Below are 26,919 nucleotides of genomic sequence, written 5' to 3'. Positions count from 1 at the left end.
TTGTACAGTATCAGTATTTTACAGTAATAAAATCATATTTTAATACGAGTGTGAGTGTATACGTAAATTAATAGTAGACAGGGTTAATTAAATAACACGGTCAGAGTTCTTGGGTTTTGTTGTGCATTCGCGGTTTAATCGTGTTGAATGCAGTGAGTCTGCGTCCCTCCTGCCGAACTCTTCCTGGTTTGAGCTCTAGAGCCTCTTCTGTCAGTGTCATCGCAAGAGCTCGTCTGTCTCACTGTGTCCCACAGTTCACGGCTTCGACCCTATCCTCCTTCTTGTCTCTTTATTATAATGGAGAACTACGTGCTGCTATCTCCCTGACAGGTGCGTTTCTCTGCGCTAGACACATCTGAGGTGAGAATTCACACAATTTCATGTCTCAACTATATATGTAATATTCGTAGCTCTGGTGTTATATGGTCAGTCTATTTAAGGATGTCTGCTTGTTTGATTTATTTAAGAATATAATTCATCATTATAAAATAATGTTACTGACATACATGCATAAGAAACGTTCGGTGACGTCACAACGCCATCTCCTTGAGACAACAAACGAAATTATTTTATTAAGTGTTATAGATTTTTTTTTTATTAATATTTGAACATATGGATGATTTTTTATTTAGTTATTTATTTGTATTATTATTCAACGTATTTATCCTTTTTATTAGACAAAATGTGACTGTTAATTTCTGTAATTGGTCAATACAGTAGTCACACAAACAAAAATGGGCAGTGGAAAATACATTTAATATGGAAATCAATATGAGTTACTTTTTGCTTTTTTTAAAAAAAAACGATGACGCGCACTAGGCCCTTCTATAAAGTTTTGAACGCGTTTTATATGTGTTTAAATTTAGGTCTCATACTCTTATTGTTATTTGAGTAATTTTAAAGTCTATCTAATAAGAACTAAATAATTATATGTAGCTAATAGCTGGTTCAGTTCAAGTAGGCCTATAGTGGTTAGCAACTGTAGTGATGGAAGTAATAATTTAGTTTACTGCTGTAAAAAAAGTAGATCTTATGCTTGGTTAATCATTCACTTTTTGGCATTTCAGAATATTTCCTTATGACTGAGCCGTTTGCTATTAATTAATCTTTCACATTTGATATGCCGTTGCGATATGGGAAGTGGTGATTATATACAACATCCCTTTCTTGTCCTAAATTGCTCGTGAGGAAATGAAAGCTTCTGAAAACTCCTACGTTTATTGCAATCCTTTTTTGCAACAGGCACACAAGAGGCTTCGATGAGGTGATGAAATGCACATTTAAAGCATTTTAAAAGTCTATAACATTCTTCCTCTTTCCGTAGATTTGGTTTTGTGGTGTTTCTCACTGACCTGACCAGCAAGTTTCTTTGACCACCATACTGTTGCTGACAAATACACACTGAAGGTAAATTTGACTATTGGTTGTTATTTTTGACTACTTGCTAACTGATAATAACACATTCTTCTGTAGTAGTGCGCTGCCGATATGGGCTTTTCGGAGGACCTGTGGTGCCCTCAGGGTCACGCCGCTTTAATAAAACTACAAGAATCTGAGCTGCGTTTGATGGAGGTTATGAAGAAATGGATGACGCAAAGGGCTAAGAGCGATCGCGAGTTCTCCGTGCAGCTGCATCAGATGTCAGCCATTGTTGAGAAGCTGGATGGATCTCAGCCCGGAGGAGGTCTCGACTACATCAGCCAGTTCAATAAGGTTGGAAGGATCTCTTTAGCAAGTATGAAGTTTCCAAAGACTTGTGTTAGGAATTTCCAGTGATTGATTCCAGTTTATATTAGAGATTTTATGCATTTAGATGATATATCCATCTTAAAAAGATCTGTGCTGAGGCTGAATCCTTCCTTTCCACATGATATAAATACTTAAAGGCATAGAAAGTGCCCTGTTTCTGGAATGGGAACTTGCACTGTAACAATCTAAAACCTGCTTCCAAAAGTACCAATTGAGCAAAGGCCTAAAATTGCTTTGCAATTCTCAAACATTCAGAATGCAAGTACGGTAATATTTTTGATTGTTGCTTTCACTTGAGAGGTGCATGCACCACAATCAAATATAATCATATTAATCCCATTTTCAGTGCCTACTTCCTAAAACTTTACTTTCTCTTTCACAGTCGAATGCATTCCATTCAGAATGCAAGTAATATTTTTGATTGTTGCTTTCACTTTAGAGGTGCATGCACCAAAATCAAATATAATCACATTAATCCCATTTTCAGGACCTACGTCCTAAAACTTGACTTTCTCTCTCACAGTCGTGGAACGTGCTGGTCAGTCAGACGGAGAGCCTCAGTCGTATCATGCGCAAGCACTCGGAGGACCTGATGGTGGGACCCCTCAGCAAACTCACCCTCCTCACCCGGGACAAGCAGCAGCTGAGGAAGACTTACGGGGAACAGTGGAACCTTCTCAACCAGGAGCTGTTCAGGGTCAGCGCCACACGCACATCACTCACACAATTACTGTTACACATTACACTCGAAACAATAAAGGTTCCCTATCATCATCGATGGTTCCATGAAGAACCTTTAACTTCCATCAAATCTATTCAGGTTCTTTATAGTGAATTAAACATTCTTTAGAAATGAAAGAAAAGGGGGGAAATGGTTCTTTTATGAACTGAAGGTTCGAGGAACTAATAGAATCACAGTGAAAACCCACTTTTGGATTCTTATTTTTCAGAGTCCATCTCAAACTGAAAGTATTTTGCAAACTATTTACCATGACAAATTTTCATTAGCAAGTTTAAATATATATATATGCTACCATTCGAAATGCTGAGAGCCAGTAATATTAAGTTACACATTAAATGAGGAAATATGTGTGGGAATAATGAAGTATGCATATATTTGAATAGATTTTTCTAGTTTCCAATATGTGTTTTTATTTGCATATACGTACAACACTGTTTGGGGTTGGTAAGAGCTTTTTTATGTTTTTTAATCTTGCTTATCATTAATTTGTTAAAAAAAGCAATTTAATTATAAAAACATATTATTTCTATTTAGAATAACTGTTTACTGTTTTGATGTGTTTTAAAATGCAATTTTACATTTTAAAACTGCCCCGGGTGTGTGTTCACGGTATGTGTGTGTGTTCACGGTATGTGTGTGTGTTCACTGCTGTGTGTGTGCACTTTAGAAGGGTTAAACGCAGAGCATGAATTCTGAGTATGGGTCACCATCCTTCACTTTCCTTCACTTTCATTTGTTCCTGTGATGATAAAGCTGAATTTTCAGCATCATTACTCCAGTCTTCAGTCAAATGGTCCTTCAGAAATTATTCTGACATGAAACATTTCAATGTTGGAAACAGTTGTGCTGCTTAAAATGTTTTTGTGAAGTGAAGTGTCATGACATACAGCGAAGTATGGTGACCCATATTCAGAATTCGTGCACTGGATTTAACCTATCCAACCCATCTCACAAGTTGAAACAGTCGAAAATAATTGATTTGGAATAGAAATCAACACCCTATGCCTGTGATCTTTTAACATAAAGCATCACTCACATTTTCACATCTATAATTATCTCCTGTTTGATTTGGCTTTGTGTGTTGAAGTGTTTGGTACAATCTAAATTAGATTGAGGAAATGTAAGTGTCAAGCCCTCTAGCAGCTCTTCTCTGCTGAAGCTTATTTTTGGTTTATTCTATTTGAGTTTTGAAGTTATAACTTGAAGCTCAAGTTGCCAGTTGATCTTCAGTTGGTTTCTGTGAGTTCTTGAATGGTTTAACGCTGCAAAGCCAGCACACTGAAGAATATCAGGAAGTGGGGAAAAATATTTTTTTTTAGAGCACTGTTTCTAGTGATCTTATCAGCTCTATCAGTCTGCCTGTCAGTTTGGTTATGGCCAAAGTAACAGTTGAAACGGTTTACTTCAGGAACCAGAATTTATATCGGAAATCAAGTTGTGAAGCAACGTGATAATTGTATTTCACATTCAGTAGTTTTGTCAGGCAACCTGCCCATGTTGGTCACAGCATAGCTTGCATTTTTGCCTGATTTGGCTTGAATTTGCACCAAAACACAGTAGTTTGATTGAATGCACAGCCTGCATTCACAGATCCACTCTTAAAAATAAAGGTGCTACACGATGCCATAGAAGAACCTTTTTGTTCAAATGGTTCCATAAAGAACCTTTCTGTTTCACAAAAGGTTCTCTGTGGCGAAAAAAGGTTCAGATTATAAAAAGGTATAAAAGAGATGGTAATTTAAAGAAACTTTGACTGAATGGAGTTTATAGGAAGTTAATACTGCATAAGAAACGTTATAATAAAATCGTTATTTCCATGACTTATCTTTAGCCTGGAGGTGTTTGAAACTATTATTAGTGAAATATCACACATATTCAACCTCATATCTAAAGTTGACTAGTAACATGTAAAATTGTGTGTCAGCATTGCGTTTTTACTCCTCGTTCTTTGACTGCACATGACACATGTGACTCACTTTGATGCACCAACCTGGATTTTAATAGGTTTTTTTGTCCTGTTGTGTAAGGTTAGGTCACCCAAACTGAGCTGGACCGGCTCAAGTCCATTTACAGACAGCTAGTACGGGACGCGACACAGGCCAAAAGAAAATACCAGGAAGCAAGCAAAGGTAAGATGCCTCGCTGCTGCCTAGTCCTGGTCACTTTCCTTTCATTTTGACTGTGAATTGTGTATTGTATTATTGTGTACAATAATGTTTAAACACTGAATGGTTTTATGATTTTATGTGTAAACAAGGCATTTGTCTAATTGGCCAAGAGCAGAAAACTGGTCTTTAGACAAAGACGTGTATCTAAGGTAACAAAGATGTAACAAAGTTTCCTCTTACAGAGGAAGCAAGAGAAACTAAATGTGGTTTCTCCAGTGACCTTAGTGTGAATATTCAGCAGAGCACTTTTTGCAGCACTTTGGAGACAAGCCAAAATAAATACAACAGTAAAAATCATTAATGTAGAGGGCATAGACATGAAAGATGAATTACAGATGCAGTTAAGAAGGTATTATGAAATGAGCTGCACATGATGGGTACAATTTTATCACTCTTTGATAGAATAATGAAGGTGTATTATAGCCTTTAAAGCATTGGTGGTTAAAGCAGATGTTCAAAACTTTCAGGTCTTGCTCACCAAGGCAGTAAAAACTGTAACAATTTAGAAATATTTTTACAATTTAAAAAAGCTGTTTTTTATTTTAATAGGCTTTTAAAAAGTAATTTATTCCTGTGGTGACAAAGATTATTTTTAGCAGCTATTAGGCTAGTCTTTTGTGTCAAATGATACTCCATTAGTCATTCAGAAGTCATTTGCTGCTCAAGAAACTTATTATCAGTAGTGATGGTAATAGCATATCAATGATGAAAACTGAAAATTCTAAATGACAGCATTTATTTTGAATTAAAAATATCCCTTTGATCAATTTAATTCAACCTTGCCGAATAAAATTCTTAATTTTTAAAAATCACACGTGGTTGTAAGTATTATTTTATAGCAATTATACATCTTGGAAGATTCAAACCACTAAAGAAGAGTTGGTTGATCTCATGTGCAGTTTATTTAAATACAACGCACAAACATTTAGAAGATAAACAGAGACTTGATTTGGCATGAACATGAAATGACTCTCTTAACAGTGGGTTAACGTAGAACAAAGATAGACATAGACAATGGAAAGATGAGGGCTATATATACACAAAGACTGATCACTGAACAAAGAAGACAATGAACCAATGACCAAACAGAACAGAGAAACACATGACCAGAACAACCAAACAGAACGTGACTCATAGACAAGCATAGCACATTGCAAGATCACAAGAGGAGCAAGGGAAAGACATGACATGACAATGAGAACTTAAAAAACAAACAAACAAAAAAAACCTTAAAACATTAACTGAACAAAAACACAAAACATATTTGACATATCCCTCCCTCTAAGGGTGGCTTCAGATGCCCTAACATTCCCACTTACTAACCATTATGCCTTTGGCATGTAGTGCAGCAAAAAAAAATACTCTACTCCTGTCTGTTCTGGGCCTGTCTCTGGATGGTACCCCAACAGTGGTTCAGGTTCTGTATTTCTAGAACTAAAGTGTATGTATGTATGTTTATAATTGTATAATAAATGAAAAGAAAATAGAATACAAATAGATTAGAAAGGTTGTTAGATTTTTTTTCAAAGAATAGAATTAGAATAGTGAATCCTAAAGTTAGAGGGTCAAATAAAGATGGAAGAGATGGGTTTTAAGTCGATTCTTGAAGATGGCTAAGCACTCAGCTGCTCTGATTGAGTTTGGCAGGCCATTCCACCAGGAGGGAACATTTAATGTAAAAGTTTGTAAAAGTGACTTTGTGCTTCTTTGGGATGGCACAATTAAGCGACGTTCACTTGCAGAATGCTTCAAAAGGGACACATAAGTCTGAAGTAATACATTTAGATAAATGGGTGCAGAGCCTGTGGTGGTTTTGTAGGCAAACATCAATGCCTTGAGTTTTATGTGAGCAGCTATTGGTAGCCAGTGCAAACTGATAAACAGAGGTGTGACATGTATTCTTTTGGGCTCATTAAAAATTAATATTGCTGCCGCATTCTGGATTAATTGTAAAGGTTTGATAGAACTGGTTGTAAGACCTGCAAAGAGAGCATTGCAATAGTCCAGCCTGAACAGAACAAGAGCTTCAGCAAGGAGATGTGCAGCATGTTCCGAAAGAAAGGGCCTGATCTTCTTGATGTTGAATAAAGCAAATCTGCAGGATCGGACCGTTTTAGCAAGGTGATCTGAGAAAGTCAGCTCATCATCAGCTGTAACTCCAAGGCTTCTGGCTGTTTTTGAAGGAGTTATGGTTGATGTGCCTAACTTGATGGTGAAATTGTGATGAAATGATGGGTTTGCTGGAAACACAAGCAGTTCTTCTGTCTTGGCAAGGTTGAGTTGAAGGTGATGGTCCTTCATCCAGCAAGAAATGTCTGTTAGACAAGCTGAGATGGTAGTAGCTACCATTGGATCATCAGGATGGAACGAAAGGTAGAGTTGAGTGTCATCAGCATAGCAGTGGTATGAAAAGCCATGTTTCTGAATGACAGAACCTAATGATGCCATGTAGACAGAGAAGAGAAGTGGTCCAAGAACTGAGCCCTGAGGCACCCCAGTAGTTACAGTAGATGTTGTGACTTGAACCCCTCTCCAAGATACTTTGAAGGACCTATCAGACTCAAACCACTGAAGTGCGGTTCCTAAGATGCCCTTTGCCAGTAGGGTTGATAGGAGGATCTGGTGGTACAACTGCAGGAGAAATGGAAGGTGATGAGATGGAATTCAAGCGGACAAGTAGTAGGATGACTAGAAAGGATGGAGACATCTGCCACAGAGAGTGAAGAGAAGGATGTAAATGAGTGTATGTTTGCAGGTGAAATGAGTTTGATGGATTGTGGTTTGGAAAACTATGCACTGATGTGTTTAATTTTTGTTAATGAAAAATGTGGCAAAGTCATCAGCTATAAGAGATGAAGCAGGAGGGCGAGGAGGAGGACAAAGGAGCGAGGAAAATGTTTTAAAAAGCAAGCGAGAATTAGATGAATTGTTAATTTTGTTATGGAAGTATGTCATTTTAGCAGTGGAGACATTAGCAGAGAAGGAAGAGTTGAGTGACTGATACAAATTAATGTCAGTAGTATTTTTGGATTTGCGCCACACCCTTTCAGCAGCTCTAAGCTTAGAAAGGTGTTCGCGTAGAACATCAGATAACCAAGGAGCGGAAGGGGTGGTACAGGGCAGGTTGCCCTGGAAGATTAGGGACAAACAGTGTCTAAACAAAACGTAAGAGTGGAGCAGAATCAGTAGTATCAGTAGCACTTTTAACATCAAAAGATGCTAACAGTTTAGGGGAAGGAAGTGAAGATGAAACCATTGCAGATAGCCGGGAGGGTGAGCGTAGGTTACATCGAAAGATGACATGTGGAGGGGTAAGTGATGTGTCAGGGACCATGTTGAGGTTAAGAGTAAGGAGGAAGTGATCCGAGGTGATTAGTGGAGTAACCAGTACATGATCAGTGAAGCAGTGTAGTGTGTATAAAAGTGCAGTGTATAAATAATTGATTTGTGAGTAGCAGTAGTTGACACTCGGTTGAGATCAAAAGAGGCAAGCAGAGTGTGGAAATCGGCATACAGAGGTTTATCTAGGTGGATGTTGAAATCTCCAAGCATAAATAGGGGTGTACCATCCTCAGGAAAGGTTGAGAGTAGCAAGTCTAATTAATCCAAAAAGTTACCTAATGTTTCCTGGGGGCCGATAGACAACTACAAAACTGAATGGGATTCAAAGGAGCTGTTGATACTCAAAGATGGTAAAGGATTAAATTTCAAATCATAAGAAATAAGCAGACCAGTACCTCCACCTCTTCCAGTCAAACGGGGGGAGTGGGAACAAGATAAATTATTGGAGAGCAGGTGCAGGTGTAGCATTGTCCTCTGGTTTGATCCAAGTCTCTGTCATGGCCATGAGATTAAGCTTTGAATGACTAAAAATAGAAGTAATACAATTTGTTTACAGCATACTGGCAATTCCAGAGACCAGTAGAAAAAGAAAGTAGTGTATTAGCAGACATAGTGTGACAAAGTGTGCAGGTTGTTAAGATTGTGCTGCCTACATTGTGTGATGCATGGTTTACGAGTGGTTGTTAGAATAGGGATCTACTGAAATAGAAATGAAACAAGTAGAATGAAAAAAATTGTTAATCAAAACAATACTTGTATTCCTTGCCGGTGTCCCTTTCCGGTGGAGTCACACGGTAGAGTCGATAGTCTTTACACTCTTCGGTCTTCACACAAGGAGGGCTTAACTGGAGGGCTGCCGCGACCGCTTCGGCAGTATACTAACCTTTTTTATACCCGTTAGACAAACCAGAAATTGAATTCAGCTGAATGCACTTTACTGTTTATTTACAGCAAAGGTCTAAGCAAGTGCACGACAATGACTACATATGTGATAGAGTACGAGACCAAATGCAGCACGTCTCAACACACATCCAATTTTTGTAATGGGGCATATTTGTGCATGCAGGTCGCACATGCTCATTGACTTGGTTTGCACTAATCAGTTGTTGCAGAAGGTGGCAACTTTGGCCCAGGCTGCTATGTCACAGTAGAAAACGAAACTAAAGAGTCGGAGGAACAACAACAAAATAGCGGAGACTGCAGCAACAACAGACAGCTGCATTGAGAAGCACTTGGGTAAGAGAGTTATGAGAGAGCCGCAACTTTAGTTTAAAAGAGTTTAAAAGACATAATTGGTCCCAACTTTGTAGTAAAATAAAGCAGACATTGGACTAAGATTAAGCTTTCTAGAGCACATATGTTGACTGCCTGCATTCGTGTCCGCTATTTAATTGAAAGGCTGCACAATCGACTGTGTGCATATGCTAGCATACACGTACAAGACTGAAGTAAACTTCAGGCATAAGGGCAGACTGTGGAGCTGTAGAGGACCTGGGACATGGAGGACCATAAAGGATCAGGTAACTAGTGCAGAGCCAGAGACCAGAATTGAGCTGGAAAACACAAAGGGAGATCAGAAGACCACCTCAGCAGAGCAGACTGGACTGAAGACTCTCAGAGATTAAGAGGCCATGATGGAGCAGAGGCGTGGATAGCCCACCTGGCTACAACAGTGTAGACTGTGGCCTTGACAGGACAGGTTGAGATTTTACAGTGGCCTCCATGGCTATGACATGAGGCATAGAAAGTCCAGAGGAGGTGAAGTCACCCCACACCTCTGAGGAAGTGTATGCAGCCCACACACACATGATTGCGTCTACGCTCACAGGAAGCACTATGGACAGTAGGGCTGGGCAATATGTAAAATTAATTATATCTCGTTAGTGTCAAAATGTTTATGATATTCAATATATATCTCGATATGTTTCCATTTGCATTTAAATAATAAAAACATCCTAGATTTTCTTTTGCCCATTTAAAAAAACAACAACAAAAACAATTTAGATTGAACAGCTAATTTAAGCAATTTAAGACCAAGTGATCACTTACTGCTTTTTATTCAATTAAGACATATATGTAACTGAAGTAGTGCAAAACAAGTACAGAAAGTATATTCTGTTAGCTTTTTTGGTGCATGCAATTCAGAATTTAAACTTTTCAACTAAAAGAAATAACTAAACTGGGATAAGTGTTTTTTTTATTTTTTTTTACGTTTTTTTTTTATTTTTTGCTAAGAACACAAGTCTGTACTGTCTGTGGTTTGAAGAGAAGCTCTGTGGCTTTAAACTATCTTCCCACTGACACTAAAAACCCTCTTAAATGGGGAGCTAGTTGCTGACACACACACAGACACACGCGCATACATATATATATATATATATATATATATATATATATATATATATATATATATATATATATATATATATATATATGTATGTATATATATATATATATATATATATATATATATATATATATATGTATGTATATACGAATACCAAAGACTTTTGCACTGTCATTGTCTATATTATGAAAATTATAAAATATCTCTGTTCAAACATCAGCGGTTGAGTAAGTGCATTTATGCAGCAATCACAACCGCAAACAATACCATCGAGATCTCATGACAGAACACAGACCGACTGAATGACGCTTTCATCAGATTGCTAAACTCCAGCTTGTTAGTGTTTTCAGATAATCGTCAGCTTTGTTTCCGCAATGAGGAGTAAAGTGTGCGCGTTTGCTTAAAATAAGCAAACAACGGGAAGAAAATGAATCCTTGTAACAGCGAAGCTCTGATTCAGGGATTTAAACTCTTGATATCTGGCAACCGTAGAGCAGTCCCCGGTTACATGTCCCTTCTTTGAACATTCGGCACGTTATTTTGGAAAGTATTATTGAATATGAAATATAAAGTAATGTTTTTGATCTAAAAGTGGTGACAAGTCTCTGGCTTGATGGTCATTGGGGTGACAACACTAAGAAACATTGGCTGAGTAGCCCTGAGATGACTTGACTCTGGTTTGCGGCCATGACATGATGAGGTCTTGGTTTGGTGGCAATTGCAGTTAAGGACTCTGGCTTGGTGGGTACTGTGGCATTATGGGGTCCCCCATCTGCACAATATGGTAAATTTGCTGAGCCATAGTCCAGTGAGGAGTGTAATATATTATATTATATATTATTAATATAAATAATAAAATCCACTAAAAGATACAGTCCACAAAAGTCCTCCACAATGATAAAGAGGAATTAAATAAATTGCGTCTTGACTTGGCATGAATATGAAGCAACTCAGAAAACAGCTGGTTAGGTAGACCAAAGCTAGACAAAGACAATGGAAACATGAGGGCTACGTAGCTGAGCAAAAACAAAAAACAGGTGTGATATATATAGGGTTGCATAGGCTTTTGTACCTGATGCACAGCTGTACATCAACTTTCTTCTAGATGTTCATGTGTATTTGTGGATGGCCTTTTGTACAGACAAAGAGCGTGAGAGAGCAAAGGAGCGCTACATCAAAGCCACTCTGAAACTACACGAGCACCACAATGAATATGTGTTATCGGTGAAGGCCGCGCAGGTGCATCACCAACTCCACTACGGCCAAAGCCAGCCGGCCCTGCTGGGGGCACTGCAGACACTGCAGGAGGAAATGGTGCTTATTCTGTGAGTCCACATCAATAACATCATCACTATAACCGTATACTGTTTTTTATTTCCATTTATGATGACAGTGGTAGGAAATACAGTATAAGGTAAACGTCATTTTCTTAAAAATTATCTGCTCTAAGTATAGCATACTTAAGGATAGTATTAAATTGATTTTTTATTTGCTTTAAATTGTGATTCTTGCTATGTGATTACTTACTGTCCAAATTACTCATCACTTTATTTTTAAGAGCCTACAACTTTCCCCATAGGGACTTCTGCTTTTTGAAAGGATATGTCTGTTCGCTTCTCACATGCACTATATATACGCACACACAGTTACAGTAAAAAAGGCTTGCTGTGTCTTGCATGTGAAAACATGTGTGGCATGTTGTTTTCTTAGGAAGGAGATTCTGCAGGAGTATTTCGATCTGTCTAGTGTGCTTCAGGATGAGGTGGTTAGTGTTCACACTGAAATGGCCAATGCCCTCAAAGCCATCCAGCCAAAGACAGAGTATGAGAACTTCATCCAGCAGAACAGGTATATATCTTTCCCTTTCGTTCCCAGGATTTGTTGAATGCAATGGGATCCTGGACCAGAGGAACAAGGGATGGTGCATACTAACTTGCTTGTTTATCCTCAGTGTAATTTATTCTCATCTCATGAAAAAAATAAAAAATAAATAAATAAATAAAAAAGGAAGCTCTTTACTTATATAATAGATGTCCCTGCTTTTATTTTATGATTCATCAGTACACAGTATTATAAAGAAAAAAAAGTTGAGGCCTTTCATTATTAGTTACTATGCTGTTTGTGCATGAATTGCTGCATGAACGTCTGCAACAAATAACATACACTAGGTGAAGTTTAAACTTTTAAGAGCCCTCCAAAAATAAATGGTCACTGGCAAAATGTCTTTAATAATGTAAGTAAATGATATATAATTATATATGAATGAATGCATAAACAAACAAATAAATATATAGTTTGCCAATACATCTGTTTTCTATTTTATATATAAAAAAATACAACTAAAATACGAATTGGTCCCCGTGTGCATGTCTGTCAGTGGTGAGAATGATAATGTGTTGTGCCATGTGAGATCACACAGTTTCACACAGTTTCTCACAGTTTCAAGCCTATCATTAGCAACTGTCCTGCTGGTGCACGAGCTGTCAAGTGAAAGTCTGCAACAAATAATATAAAATAAGTCAATTTCAAGCTTTTAAAAGTCATCTAAAAATATATGGTCAGTGGCTACTATAATATAATTCATTATTTGCACGCAGTAAACTAAAAAATAAATCGTTTGTACATAGTTTTTATCTGTATGTTGCTTGAGAAAAAAGGTCTCAACAGTGTTTGAATGTCTGTGAATGCAAATGTGTCTACTGCATAATAATGTAGTTACACCACTGCTCAGATCTTGGACATAGCTAAGGCCACGTGTGCATTGTAATATAATTTATAGCATCATAGCCACCAATCAAATCATGATAGATAAAATCAAGTCCCGCCCTTCATTCTTTCCTTATGAATGTTCTGTTTTATATTATGCATGGGCCTGCAGATGCTTTCATGTTAATGCACCTTTGAAAAGGATAGTCAGGCTTCTGTCTGTCCATGTCTCTCTGCATGCACATGCACATGTACGGTATGTATGTGTATGTGCAGGTCGAGAGGAGAGGTTCCTGCATGTGTGGAGTTTGATTGCAGTTTGTTGGAGGACGCTGAAGATCTGAAACCTGAAGATCTGCAGCTCAATGAGCTCACAGTAGAGGGGATCCAGCATCGGTGAGTTTCTTCTGCTTTCTGCACACCGCTGTACATCATAGTGGCATTAGCGAAAGCAAAAATGTCATAGAAAGGTAGAAGTGAAATCAGAACTCTCAGAAGTCTTGTTATTGCTTGTGAAACCATCATGTGAACATTTTTTTTTTTTCATCTGTTTTTTTTACAGGGTAAGGAGCATTTTTTTTTTCATAGCCTGTTTGCTTTTCAGTTCATTATTAGTTTTTGTGTGTGCTGGCTGTAAAGCTAATTAGGAACCAGATAATTATTTTTTCAATTACTTACAGACAAGCATAACATCCCAACCCATTATTCTGTTTCCTACAACAAAGTTTTTTGAGAGCTATAAACACTTTTTACACAAGCCACAAAATTTGTTCTACATTTTTTACCCCAAAATTCTAAATATATTCATAAAGGCATCACAACCCGTTCACAAACTTGAAAGAAAACAACACTTAATGAAATTGTTCACTCTTTTCAGCCACAAGCTGATCTCTTTTATTCACAAATACTGAAATGCAAGAAAACTAATTTTGTGTATAAACTACTGTTCAAAAGTTTGTGATTTGACTTTCATTCTGCAGGAATGCATTCAATTGCTCCAATATGACAATTGAGATTTTAACATTCTTACTGTTTTTAATTTTTTTATTTTTAGGTTCTATTGAACACTTATTTATCACAGTTTTCATAAAAATATTAGTCAGCACTGTTTCAACATTGATAATAATAATAATTTTTGTCTTAAGCATCAAATCAGCATGTTTCAGAATGATTTCTGAAGGATCGTGTGACACTGAAGACTGGAGTAATGATGCTGAAAATTCATCTTTGATCACAGGAATAAATGACATTTGAAAATATATTAAGATAGAAAATAGAATATTTTTACACTATTTACAGTATTTATTTTTTTATTTTTTTTATCAAATACATGCAGCCTTGGAGAGCATAAGATAATTTTAAGAAAAATCTTACCAATCCCAAACCTTTCAACAGTAGTTTACAGTTAATGCAAATATACTTTATACTTCTGTTAAGCAACTGGAAAAATGTTTTAAGTAAACAAGATTGACACACATATTTCCTCATATAATGTATTTGACTCTCGTCTGTTTCATCACAACTCATCTTGCACTCTCATGGCTTCTCATTTTATTTCTCTTCTCCAAGGCTCACTGCTGTGGAGGAGGAGCTCCTGGGTCTCGCTAGTACTCTTAGTTCTCAGCAGGCCATCGTCAACCAGCTTGAGCTGGATCTGCAGAAGGAGGAGGGCTCTGCAAACACAGGCCAGAGGTGAGCCTGTGAACTCTCCTTACACATCTGAACGCCTCTCCTCCAGATTTGCAGTTCAAATTCAAAGTAGATTTTTAAGAGGAAGTTTCTACACATTTTTGGGCAAGTGATCACTTAGCAAATGTTTTATCAAAGTCACTTACAATTCACTTCCTCTAGAGCAACCAAAAAGTGTTGCTCCTAGTAGATTCAAACCTCTTACTTAGCCCTACTGTACTTTTGCCATAATTTATGTTAACCCTTTAGCATTGGGACCAATTCTCACTATTAACTAATTGCTTATTAGCATGCCTATTATAACATAGTAGCTGTTTATTAGTGGACTCACCTTACAATAAAGTGTGACCTCATTTAATTACCCAAATGTATTTCCAAACCTGTATAAGGTCTCTTTTTTATGTTGGACACAATAGAAGATATTTTGAAGAATTTTGAGGAAACCAACAGTTGTTTGTGCCCTTTATGTTCAACATAGGAAAGAAACTCACACAGGTTTGGAACAACATGAGGGAGAGTAAATGATGACAAAATGTATAATTTAACTCTTTCCCCACCATTGATGAGTTATCAGTTCATTTAGCTTCCACGACAAAGACAAGTTTTTATGGCTTTTTGTGTTTTCACTGTTATACACTCGGGGGTGCTATTATATGTCTTCTAAATGAGTACAAAAGTTCCCGAACAAAAACACACATGAACAGGATGAAGAAACGAGCAATCTCTTATGTAAACGAATGCATATTAAAAACAATGTGATCATCAGCAGTAGACATCATATAAATGAAAACTGCGTAATGTTACAGAGTAAAATGTTGACCAGGAAGTGATATGTGTTTGTGCAAGCTTTGGAGGTAATGATGGAACCGATTTACTGGATTTATGCTTTGATAATCCTACTGAATATCATCCAGATGTATTTTTTAAATAAATGGAATTTTCATTTTTGCTTGAAAGTATGCATTTTTATGAAACCTAATAATTGATAAAAAAAATTAATGCTTTAAGCTAAAAATAAATTTTTTGTTTAAAAGTAGATGCTCTGATCTTTAGTTTGGTGTATTGCATATTCATATATTCATACAGAAAAATATACTGGAAGTCATCAAATTTATTTTGTGAAAATCCTCAAAATCACTGGTGGTGGTTGGCAACGTTTTTCAAAAATGCTGGCGGGGAAAGAGTTAAGGAGAAGTGGACTGAACCAATGTGTGTGTTGTAAATTCAACAGGCTCTGACTCTCATTCACTGTAGGTTATCAATCAACCAACATGATCTTCATAAAAATATTGAAATCAAATGTAATTAAACATATTAGACAATTGAAATGTCAAATATTATACAATCTAGTTGAAAAATAAAATAATGAATAGTGTGGATAAGTGGAGTTCGTTATTATCCTCAACCAAACCATAACTGGTATTCATACCTAAAAATGTTTACTACTCAAAGGTTACGAAATATATAATTGTTACATAATATGAAGAAGGAAAGGAAGACTACTCCCAAAATAACCAGATTTGTATGATTTGGTGCTAAAATAACATTTAAATAAATTAAATAAATTTTATTTTACTAATTATATTGGGGGACATGGGCTTAAATTATTATATCTAATCAAATAATTTAGAATCAATAAGAAAAAAAATCTCCTGTATTTGTTGTTTTAGGGTGTATCAGTTCAGTAAGCGTAATGCTCTGGAGGACAGCAGACAGCAGGTCGTTCTGTCCATGGTGGCTCGAGCTCGTCTGGATGTCCAGCGGAGGCTTCTGGCCGATAAACTGGAGACTCTGGGGAGTAAGGAGGCTCCACCTATAGGCCTGGATGATGATCGGATATCTATCACATCCAGCAACTCAGTGAGTCCACTCTCATCACAATAAACCTGTCTTGAGAGCTTCAGTTCTTCCTACAGTACATATGCTTTGCAGACTTCAGTAGTGCTTGGCTTTTCTCGAAGGTTTCAGGATTGTTTAGACTCAACCTGGGTTTTTTTCCATTCTTCAGAACAAGCAAATCTAACCAGCTGTACTATATAAACTACATATCTTACTTTTAAAAACATGTTTACTTGCAGGTTAATAGAGTCATAAGATCATGAGACATTTTTTTTTTGTTCCATTTTGAAATGAAAGTCTGTTGTTGCAGGGTATGAGAAAATATACTGTAACTTTCTGAACTTCCTTTCCAGTGGAAAGAGATTTTTTAAAGAACAAATCAGTGATGTGCAGTGATGTCAAACACATAAGTACTTCATATCAACTCATTGCCAAAAAGCCCAGATGAACTATCCATAACAGTAAAATAAATGGACTGTAGATAAAATGAAAAACATGAAATGGAGCCTGTCACGAATCAAGTTGCTTCAAAGTGGTAAAATGCAGTGTCATTAAATGCATTGTAAAAGTCTCTAAGCCAGTCATGCTGTTACATCGATTTTGAAATATGAGAATTACACAACCTTGTTGACTCTGAACTAGCAGGACTTACTCGCACGCTGCTGGCTGACCTTTCTGAATATGGCTGTTTCTCAAACATACATCACAAGACTGAGACATGATTCCACTGTAAATCATCTGTAGACAGTTTGTTTTGCTGATCTTCCGATTTAACTGTATGTTTTCCAAACAGAAATGTGAATTTCTGTAATTTCATATATATGTATATATAATATATTATGTGTGTGTGTGTATATATATATGTGTGTGTGTGTGTGTGTGTGTGTGTGTACATATACACACACATAAATAAAAACAAACAGTTATATTTGCAACAAACAGTTGTAATATTCAAAATATTATTTATTTGTAAAAACAAATGTAATTGTGTACAAGGTTTATTGTTGTTATAAAAATGACAAAATATACTGGCTTAGAAAATATAAATAAAAAATATATAAACATCATAAATAAACTAAATAAATAAAATAATGATCTAGGTTAAATAAAATGCTAAATGATATATGTTATACTATGATAGATGATGGACTGAATTACAAGAGGTTTTTAATAAATGTAGAGTGTTATTTGTCGTGCTATTGTATTATTGATTGTTTGTTTCTTGCAGGAGCGTGATAAAGACCATAAGCTCCTCAATGTGGATGTAATCGTGGGCCATCTCAGCAGCTTGTTCAAGCCCAAGTATACGGTTGGTGTTTTTTAGTGGCAGTCTTCCTGTCTCACGTCCTCCCTGCTCTCTGCTCATTGCTGTATCTGCAACGTCTTCCTGTAGAGTAGTGTGTTTTATACATCTCACCAGGTTCCCCCCGCCTTGGCACCTGTGCCCGAGCTGGAGAAGCCCTTGACCCAGCAGAGCTGGTATCACGGTGCCATCCCTCGTCTGGAGGTGCAGGAACTGCTAAAGAATGATGGAGACTTCCTGGTTCGAGAAAGCCAGGGGAAACAGGAATATGTGCTGTCTGTGCACTGGGGCGGCCAGTGCCGGCACTTCCTCATTCAGAGTGCAGACGTGAGTGTGTTTTTTTTATAGGTGATATTTGTGCCAGTCCATGATGTGTGCAGGGGTGAACTGTAAAGCCATTCTATGCATGTTTATATGTGTGTTTAGGGTGTGTATCGTCTTGACGGTGAAGGCTTCCCCTCCGTACCGCTGCTAATAAAGCACCTCCTCAGCTCCCATCAATCTGTCACAAAGAAGACCGAGATTGTGCTGAAGAGACCTGTCGTTAAGGTTTATCACTGATCCCAAATCAGTCTCATGATTACTATAGAGATGACCGCTGAAGAGTGATAGCCTCAAATACATTGGCCAAAATTATTATTTGGAAAAAATGTTGTTTCAATCTGCCTTATGTCCAATGTTTATTATTATTAGTATTAGTATTAGTACTTATAATATTACTTTTACTATTATTTTTATATTGAAATCTACAAATATATATACAAATTCTAATAAATATATATATATAAATAGTTATTAGTATTATTAGTTTAAAATATTTAAATATAATTACAAATATTAATACAAATATAGAAATGTATATATTTATTAGTGTTATTACTTTAAAATATTGAAATATAATTACAAATATTCAAATATACAAAATATACAACTAATTGATTTATTTAAATTATTTGGAAAACATGGTTTCTTCAATCTGCTTTATGTCCAGTGTTTATTATTATTAGCATTAATATTAGTATTATTACCTATAATATTACTTTTACTATTATTTTAATATTGAAATCTAATTAAAAATATTAATAAAAAAAAAAAAAAAAAAATATATATATATATATATATATATATATATATATATATATATATATATATATATATAAAAAAATGAAATATAATTACAAATATTAATACAAATATAGACATTTATTTATTAATTAGTATTATTAATTTAAAATATTTAAATATAATTACAAATATTAATACAAATATAGAAATGTATATATTTATTAGCGTTATTACTTTAAAATATTAAAATATAATTACAAATATTCATACAAATATACAACTAATTTTTTTATTTAAATTATTTGGAAAACATGGTTTCTTCAATCTGCTTTATGTCCAGTGTTTATTATTATTAGCACTAATATTAGTATTATTACCTATAATATTACTTTTACTATTATTTTAATATTGAAATCTAATTAAAAATATATATATATAAAAAAAAAAAAATATATATATATATATATATATATATATATATATATATATATATATATATATATATATATATATATATGTGTATATATATATATATATATATATATATATATATATATATATATATATATATATATATATATATATATATATATATATATATATAAAATAATGAAATATAATTACAAATATTAATACAAATATAGACATTTATTTATTCATTAGTATTAATAATTTAAAATGTTGAAAATATAATTACAAATATTAATACAAATATAAAAATGTATTATTTATTTATTTAAATAATTCTGCCTAGAAAAAATTCATTGAGGGGAAACCTGTGGCCACACTTTATTTTAAAGTGTCCCTGTTACAATGTAGTTATACATTTAAGTATGGACTAATATCAATTAACTACATGTTCCTTCTGTATGGTTAGAGTTAGGCTTAGGGTTACTTGCATGTAATTACGCATAATTAATTGTTATTATAATAGTAAGTAAATGTAAAGTTTTAACTAAACTACATATCTTTAATTTTAAAACATGTTTTCTTTTATTTTATTGCCGTAATCAATGTTCTATAGAAGCGGTATATATAACAAAACTATTAAATTGAAAATATTTTATCATTTGGAGCAGTAACAGTACTCTTTAATTTAATTGAGTTTAATTTTCCATTAAAATATTACTATACTGCACAATATATATTTATTTGAATTCTATAGTCAGGAAGTTAATAAATAAACTAGTTTTAGCTTTTTTGACACTATTATTGTTTCTGTTAAGAGAGTGGTCTCTTGATATGGGAACTGAGCATTATATCTATAACGACTGACCACTGTTGTGAATGGCCAGTCAATATGATGATGCATACTTGAGATTAATTCATTTTGCGTGGTGTTTTTTAGGATAAGTGGGTGTTGGAACATGATGATGTCATTCTTGGACAGAGCATTGGTCGGGTAAGCAGTGTTATACAAGGATTTCGGCAAAGATTTGAAAAACTCGTCAACCTATTTTTGGTTCATTATTTTGCACATTATAATGTTGGACGTTATCAGGGTAACTTTGGCGAGGTGTTCAGTGGGCGCATGCGTTCAGACAACACTCCGGTCGCTGTGAAAGCCTGCAGAGAGAATCTACCCGCAGAGCACAAGAACAAGTTTCTAATGGAGGCCAGGTTTGTGTAGACACTTAATAACACACATTCTCTCACATAACATTCTCATTTAACTGAACATCTCTCCATTTCTATCCCAGGATCCTAAAGCAGTATGACCATCCAAACATAGTGAAGCTAATCGGCGTCTGCACACAAAAACAGCCAATATATATCATCATGGAGCTGGTGCAAGGTTCATCTAAGATTTTATTAGAAGTCATTTAAAGGAACAGCGCACCCAAAAAAATAAATCATACTTTACTGTCATGAAAATGTTGTTTCAAACCTGTATGACTGTCTTTCTTCCATGTAACGCAAAAGACTAACATTATTTAAATTAAGCTCCAAAAATTACAAAAAAATCACCATAAACATTCCACGACACACGTGTGCTATATTTTCCACACATGCTCCTAATGTAGTACTCATCATATGATAAATTGAAGAACAAACATCATATGGTGTACAGTGGTCATCATTATCATCAATACATTTTATTTTTCTAAATGATTCATATATTAATGAATTGGGAAATATTTATCTATGTAATTGTTTATTTTAAAAAAAAAATACTTCGGTTAGTTCATGAAAGAACATTTATTAATTATATAATTATATATATACCGTATTTTCCGGACTATAAGTCGCACTTTATTTCATAGTTTGGCTGGTCCTGTGACTTATAGTCAGGTGCGACTTATTTATAAAAATTAATTTGACATGAACCGAGAGAAATGAACTAAGAGACATGAACCAAGAGAAAACATTACCGTCTACAGCCACGAGAGGGCGCTCTATGCTGCTCAGTTCTCCTATAGTCTACACTGAAGACACAGAGCACCCTCTTGCGGCTGTAGACGGTAATGTTTTCTCTTGGTTCTTGGTTCTAAATGAATGCGACTTATAGTCCAGTGAGACTTTTTTCCTCATCATGACGTATTTTTGGACTGATGCGACTTATGCTCAGGTGCCACTTATAGTCCAAAAAATACGGTATATATATATATATATATATATATATACATATTTTTTTTTTATATAATTCAATTTTTGTTCAATTACATTAATAATAAATGATTACAGTTATAAAATAAAGAAACATAGTGTATTTATTTAATTTTATATCATTTACATGGAAAAAGTTAACAGAGGAACTAATTTCTGTCACTTATTTATTTAACTAGCTGATGTTATATTTTGAAGTGAATATATTTGAAATCATTTATCATATGATGTTGAACTCTTCTGGTTTTTCTGGCAGGAGGGGACTTTCTTTCCTTTCTGCGCACAGAAGGCACCAACCTGAGGACCAAGATGTTGATCAAGATGGCCGAGAATGTGGCGTCTGGCATGGCGTACCTGGAAAGCAAGAAGTGCATTCATCGGTGAGCAGTTGACAATGAAATAAGGAAAGAAAGATGATGAAATCTTAGGATTAATGCTGAGAAACAATGGTGGGTCTATAAAGCACTAGCAGACCTCCTAAATAACTCACAGCTAGTTTTTATTGAATCTAATAAATTGGCTCAAGGTATTTCACTATTATTTTTAAGTCTCTTTACCAGCGGTTTACGAGCAGTGCCTGATGGGAAGATTTCTGGGTAATGAGCTAAGGGGAAATCAAACCTTGCTGTTTCATCTTCTAGTGACTGTTTCCCTCATCCTTCAGTGTCTCATGAGAGGATTGAGATCCCATTTAGCTAATGCACTTTCTGTTCCTCTGTCTGTCATTTTATTGTTGTATTTTTGTCTCCTTCAGGCTTTCTCTTTCTGTGCGTTTACATTTCCAATAAACCTCTCTAATTCTCCCCGTCTCCAGAGATCTGGCTGCCCGTAACTGTCTCGTCGGAGAGAGGAGCGTGGTGAAGATCAGTGATTTCGGTATGTCTCGTCAGGAGCAGGATGGGGTTTATTCTGCTACAGGAGGAATGAAGCAGATCCCAGTCAAATGGACCGCACCAGAAGCCCTCAATTATGGTAATACTCCACCAGGGGTTTACAATCGGTTTTATTAGATGCAAATATTTGATTTAAGTACCCCCCAGTAATATAATGCAATCATATGCAGATGCTCATGGTTCTGATGCCCAGTAAGAAATACATGGGGTCAAAGACGTTAAGATCCCTGCATCAAAACAAATTTACAAAAGTGATTTTATGTCCATAGAAGGCATATTCAATTTAAGCAAATTGTCTACTTTTAATGTTTCAAATAAGATTTTGGAGAATGAAATGTCAAACTTTGGTTTAAATAATGTTACGTTGTCAGTTTAGTGTCACACAGTATTTATGTAAAAATTCAAACAACATGAATATTCTGACATATTAAAATATATAAAAGCATAAGGGAGCATATTAAATTTTATTGTGTACTTAATGACAGATGGGCAAAACCTGGGATAGTGGCAACTTTGAACAATGTAAAATTACAACTAATTAATATTTGAGGTGAAAGTAATTAGTCTTTTAATATGTCTATTAATTGATTTTTCTTTATATATATATATATATATATATATATATATATATATATATATATATATATATATATATATATATATATATATATATATATATATATATATATATATATACCTGACAATATTGTTACACTGACTGACATTTAGTGGCTGTATTATAAAATTCAGGGGAACATTTACGATATTTATTTTGCTCATTAAAAAAACAAGATGCTACTAAATTAAACAGATTTTTTTTACAACAATTTATATCAGTACTTAGTTTTTAATGGTTAAACCCTTTTTCATCTTTGAACTATGTACACACAAATCATCTTTTTTTATTTAGATTTTTCTTATTTTTTAATCTATATATTATATATATATATATATATATATATATATATATATATATATATATATATATATATATTGTTAATGTTATATTATCATTATTATTATTATTTATTATATATTTTTATTATTGTTATATATTTTTATTTTAAAAATGGTTATACATTGTTAGAAAAAAAATTTAAATAAAAAAGTTACATTATTTGTAACACTTTATAATAACTTTCATTTATAAATCATTAACAAACATTATATAATATTTAACATCATTAGTTTGATGATAAAGAGAGAAAGAGAGAGAAATACATCTCCAGATGTGACAACATATATTTACACGTATGAGTTAATGTGCTTGTAAATGTTTACTAATAAGCTTGAACATTAAATAATGATAAATAATGATTTTAGAGTATTAGACTGTCTGCTTAATATGTTTAATAGTAAACAGTTACAAATGATGAATAGTTTCAACTTTAGATTGAGTCCTGCAAAAACCCGAACAAATAATTAAGAAATGAATTGTAAAGATGTGTAAGTGGTATATACACACCTGATGTTAAATGTTGTAAACCTTAGTATTGCAAAAGAGTATGCACTAATTGAATTTGATTTAATTGTAGCCTTTGATTTGATAGTCACTAAGCTATATCGCAATTTATTTAGTTTTATTTCGATTAACTGTGCTGCTGTATTTTACATTCAGTTTGATTCTTAACGTTTCATTAACTCACAAACCCAGTTTGGGAAGCCCTGTTCTTAGACAATCCTGCCAGACAGATTGAGGTACTGTGTGTTTGACTGGCCCTGACTGAGGGCTTCGTGTCTCAACACTGTCCTCTGCTGGTTCATCAGGGCGATACACCACTGAGAGTGATGTGTGGAGTTTCGGAGTGCTGCTGTGGGAGACCTTCTCCAGAGGAGTCACACCATATACCATCCCGCAAAACCTGAATAACCAACAGACCAGGGACGAGGTGGAGAAAGGTACTTCACATGCATAAAGCTGAGGTTTATTGCCTGTTGGCAAAGCAAGTGTTGTATGTAAGTCTTGTTTTTGTGTTTAGGATATCGTATGCCGGCCCCAAATAACTGTCCGGGTGAAATCTATGCCCTCATGTGTCAGTGCTGGCAGTACGATCCGAGAAGTCGACCCTCATTTCGCAAACTAAAGGCTGATCTGTATGCTTTATGTCAGTAAAACGCACACACAAACACACACGTGGTCACACATGCTAATATGTAAGTACATCATGTCTTACGATGAGACCAAAGCAAAGATTTATTTTTTTTATTTGTGTCATGGTTGTAAAAAGCAAGTCTGCATATACAGTAAAATGTACCATTAGTGTTTTCTGACAGAATACATTGTTAACAAGAGCAGATTATAATATATATATATTATTTTATGAATATAAATGAATAAATTATAATTTTTTTGAAGATGACATATGACCTCATGAACATAAGTCTGTATGTTTACCAGTATGGAAATACTGTAAATAAACGTAATAACAATTATTCATAACAACTTTTATTGAGCAAGTACACACTTAGATTAATCAAGTCACCATCATTTACTGTATGTTACAACAAAAAAATGATTATTTTATACTGTTCTTTCACAGAAATATTAAGCTGAATGAATGTTTTTAAAGTTGATAATTGTAATAAATGCTTCTTGAGCATCAAACCAGCGTATGAGAATGATTTCTGAAGGATCATGTGACACTGAAGACTGGAGGAATGGTGCTGGAAATTCAGCTTTGCATCAAAGGAATAAATTACATTTTAAAATATATTCCCATGGAAAATAGTTGTTTTAAATTGTGTAAATATTTTACAGTATTACAGTTTAACTGTATTTTTTTTCAGAACAAAATGCAGTCTGGGTGAGCATGAGATGTTAAAAACATACAAAACTGAACCAAATGCAAACTTTTCAATGGTAGTATATGCTAACATCACCTTCTGAGAAGGAAATTAACTTTTTTTTCCCACTCCAACAAATCTTAATTTGGTTGTTAGACAGGTCTTAAATCCATCATACAGTGAGATGTATTACTGACAAGCGGTGATCCTGCAGTGCTGCAGTTTTGTCACGAAACTTAAGTTAGATTCCATAAACAACGTATGTGAAGCTTCATGCACAGCAGGACTCTGAGGCACACAGGTGTGAATAGGCATGTCTATCTGTTCATGTGTCTTATCTGCCCTGGGCATAAATGAGACAAAGGAAAAGATATGAAACATGACATATGACTCACAGACCAACCTGCACAAAGCTTTAACCCTCTGCATGACAGAAACTGATTGCATGATATTTTTGGAGCTTCATATTACACTTTTCAGTTCTGCTGATCCAGGATCAGTGTTGCCTAAAAAAGTGATTACTGGAACAAGTCACAGATAATCCAAGCTCAGACAATAAAAGTGGGTTCAGAGCAGTGCTATGATCTTAAGAAAACATCATAACATTCTCAAAATGTATCAATAAAGTGTGATGTACGAAAAAAAAAAAAAAACTAATATGCAAGTTGTAAAATGTATTCAGTGAAAAATTGTTTTGAAACTTCACACTGCAGTCTGCACAAATGCAATGTACTATAACGTTAAATAACAAAATATCAAGCCATGCATTTATTTATGCATAACAGCATTTGTTCGTTTTTAGATGCTTATTCTATAATTACAGTCGAGGCTCATCTGATGGACTTCGTCAGTTTAACATCACATGTTTAGACAGCAATGGGGAAAAAATTGCTTAGAGAGGTAGTTAAATATTCTATCATTGCATTGAAGATCATAAATTAAGTGTGGATTAAATGTCTAAATATTTTTGTAAACCATATATTTTATGGACTTTAAATAAAAAAAAAAAAAAATAAATCCAAATATTTTAAGTGCAACCATGTGAGACACATTTAGAGACAGTGGCACATTTTTGAGGAACAATGAGCCAGTATCTCGAATGAAACTATTTCCACGCGTTCTGATTTATATCAGGTCTTCTTGGCACAGCATATTCAATTTTTTTTTATCATGTGATGATATAAATGAAAGGTTGAATACTGTGATTATTAAAGATTGGTGAATAATTCTGTTTTCCCTCCTTTTTGTCTTTTAAAATTGCTTTGCAGTGTATTTGACACAGCAACCTCACACGTAATTTATGAAGCCTTAAAGACGTCATCAGTGTTCTGAGAGCATGACACTGATGATCCTGATGTGTTAAACAGCATGCCGGTGTGACATGTTGAGTGTCAGCTGAGACGTCTCGTGACACAGCCACACATTGCAACAAATACCATTTGAAAGGCCTGCTGGTGTTCCCGCATGGAGCGCCTGCTTCCTCACAACACTCCACACCATGAGGGTTAGGGTTTACATAACCACAGTTAAAGGAATGGTTCACCCAAAACTGAACATTTGCTGTAAGGTTTGAGAAATGTAGCATTTCATCACTTGCTCACTAATGCATTGAATGGGTGCCGTCAGTCCAAAAAGCTGATAAAAACATCACAATAATCCACATCACTCCAGTCCATCAATTAACA

General features: G+C 34.8%; 1 protein-coding gene across 3 annotated transcripts; it reads left to right on the top strand.

Moving 5' to 3' along the window:
- The first annotated feature begins 161 nt into the window (after nt 1-161).
- Nucleotides 162-25,026, top strand: LOC113105573 (tyrosine-protein kinase Fes/Fps-like). Of its 3 annotated transcripts, none has more exons than XM_026266715.1 (20): nt 162-330; nt 1,325-1,407; nt 1,474-1,713; nt 2,273-2,446; nt 4,524-4,620; nt 11,490-11,673; nt 12,059-12,196; nt 13,331-13,450; nt 14,624-14,746; nt 16,414-16,603; nt 17,811-17,891; nt 18,003-18,212; nt 18,312-18,434; nt 20,299-20,352; nt 20,452-20,570; nt 20,651-20,745; nt 21,814-21,937; nt 22,372-22,529; nt 24,218-24,349; nt 24,430-24,563. In XM_026266715.1, exons 3-20 carry the CDS (start codon nt 1,489-1,491, stop codon nt 24,561-24,563), a joined length of 2,481 nt encoding a protein of 826 aa, XP_026122500.1. In that variant the 5' UTR covers nt 162-330; nt 1,325-1,407; nt 1,474-1,488. The 3 variants fall into 3 exon arrangements, with proteins under 3 accessions (XP_026122500.1, XP_026122498.1, XP_026122501.1); XM_026266713.1 differs by having other exon boundaries at nt 162-360; XM_026266716.1 differs by lacking the exons at nt 162-330; nt 1,325-1,407 and having other exon boundaries at nt 1,489-1,713; nt 24,430-25,026.
- Nucleotides 25,027-26,919: the final 1,893 nt, after the last annotated feature.

This window comes from Carassius auratus, chromosome 7 (genome assembly GCF_003368295.1).
Source record: "Carassius auratus strain Wakin chromosome 7, ASM336829v1, whole genome shotgun sequence".
Classification (NCBI taxonomy): domain Eukaryota; kingdom Metazoa; phylum Chordata; class Actinopteri; order Cypriniformes; family Cyprinidae; genus Carassius; species Carassius auratus.
This window is presented reverse-complemented; position numbering and strand designations above follow the sequence as displayed.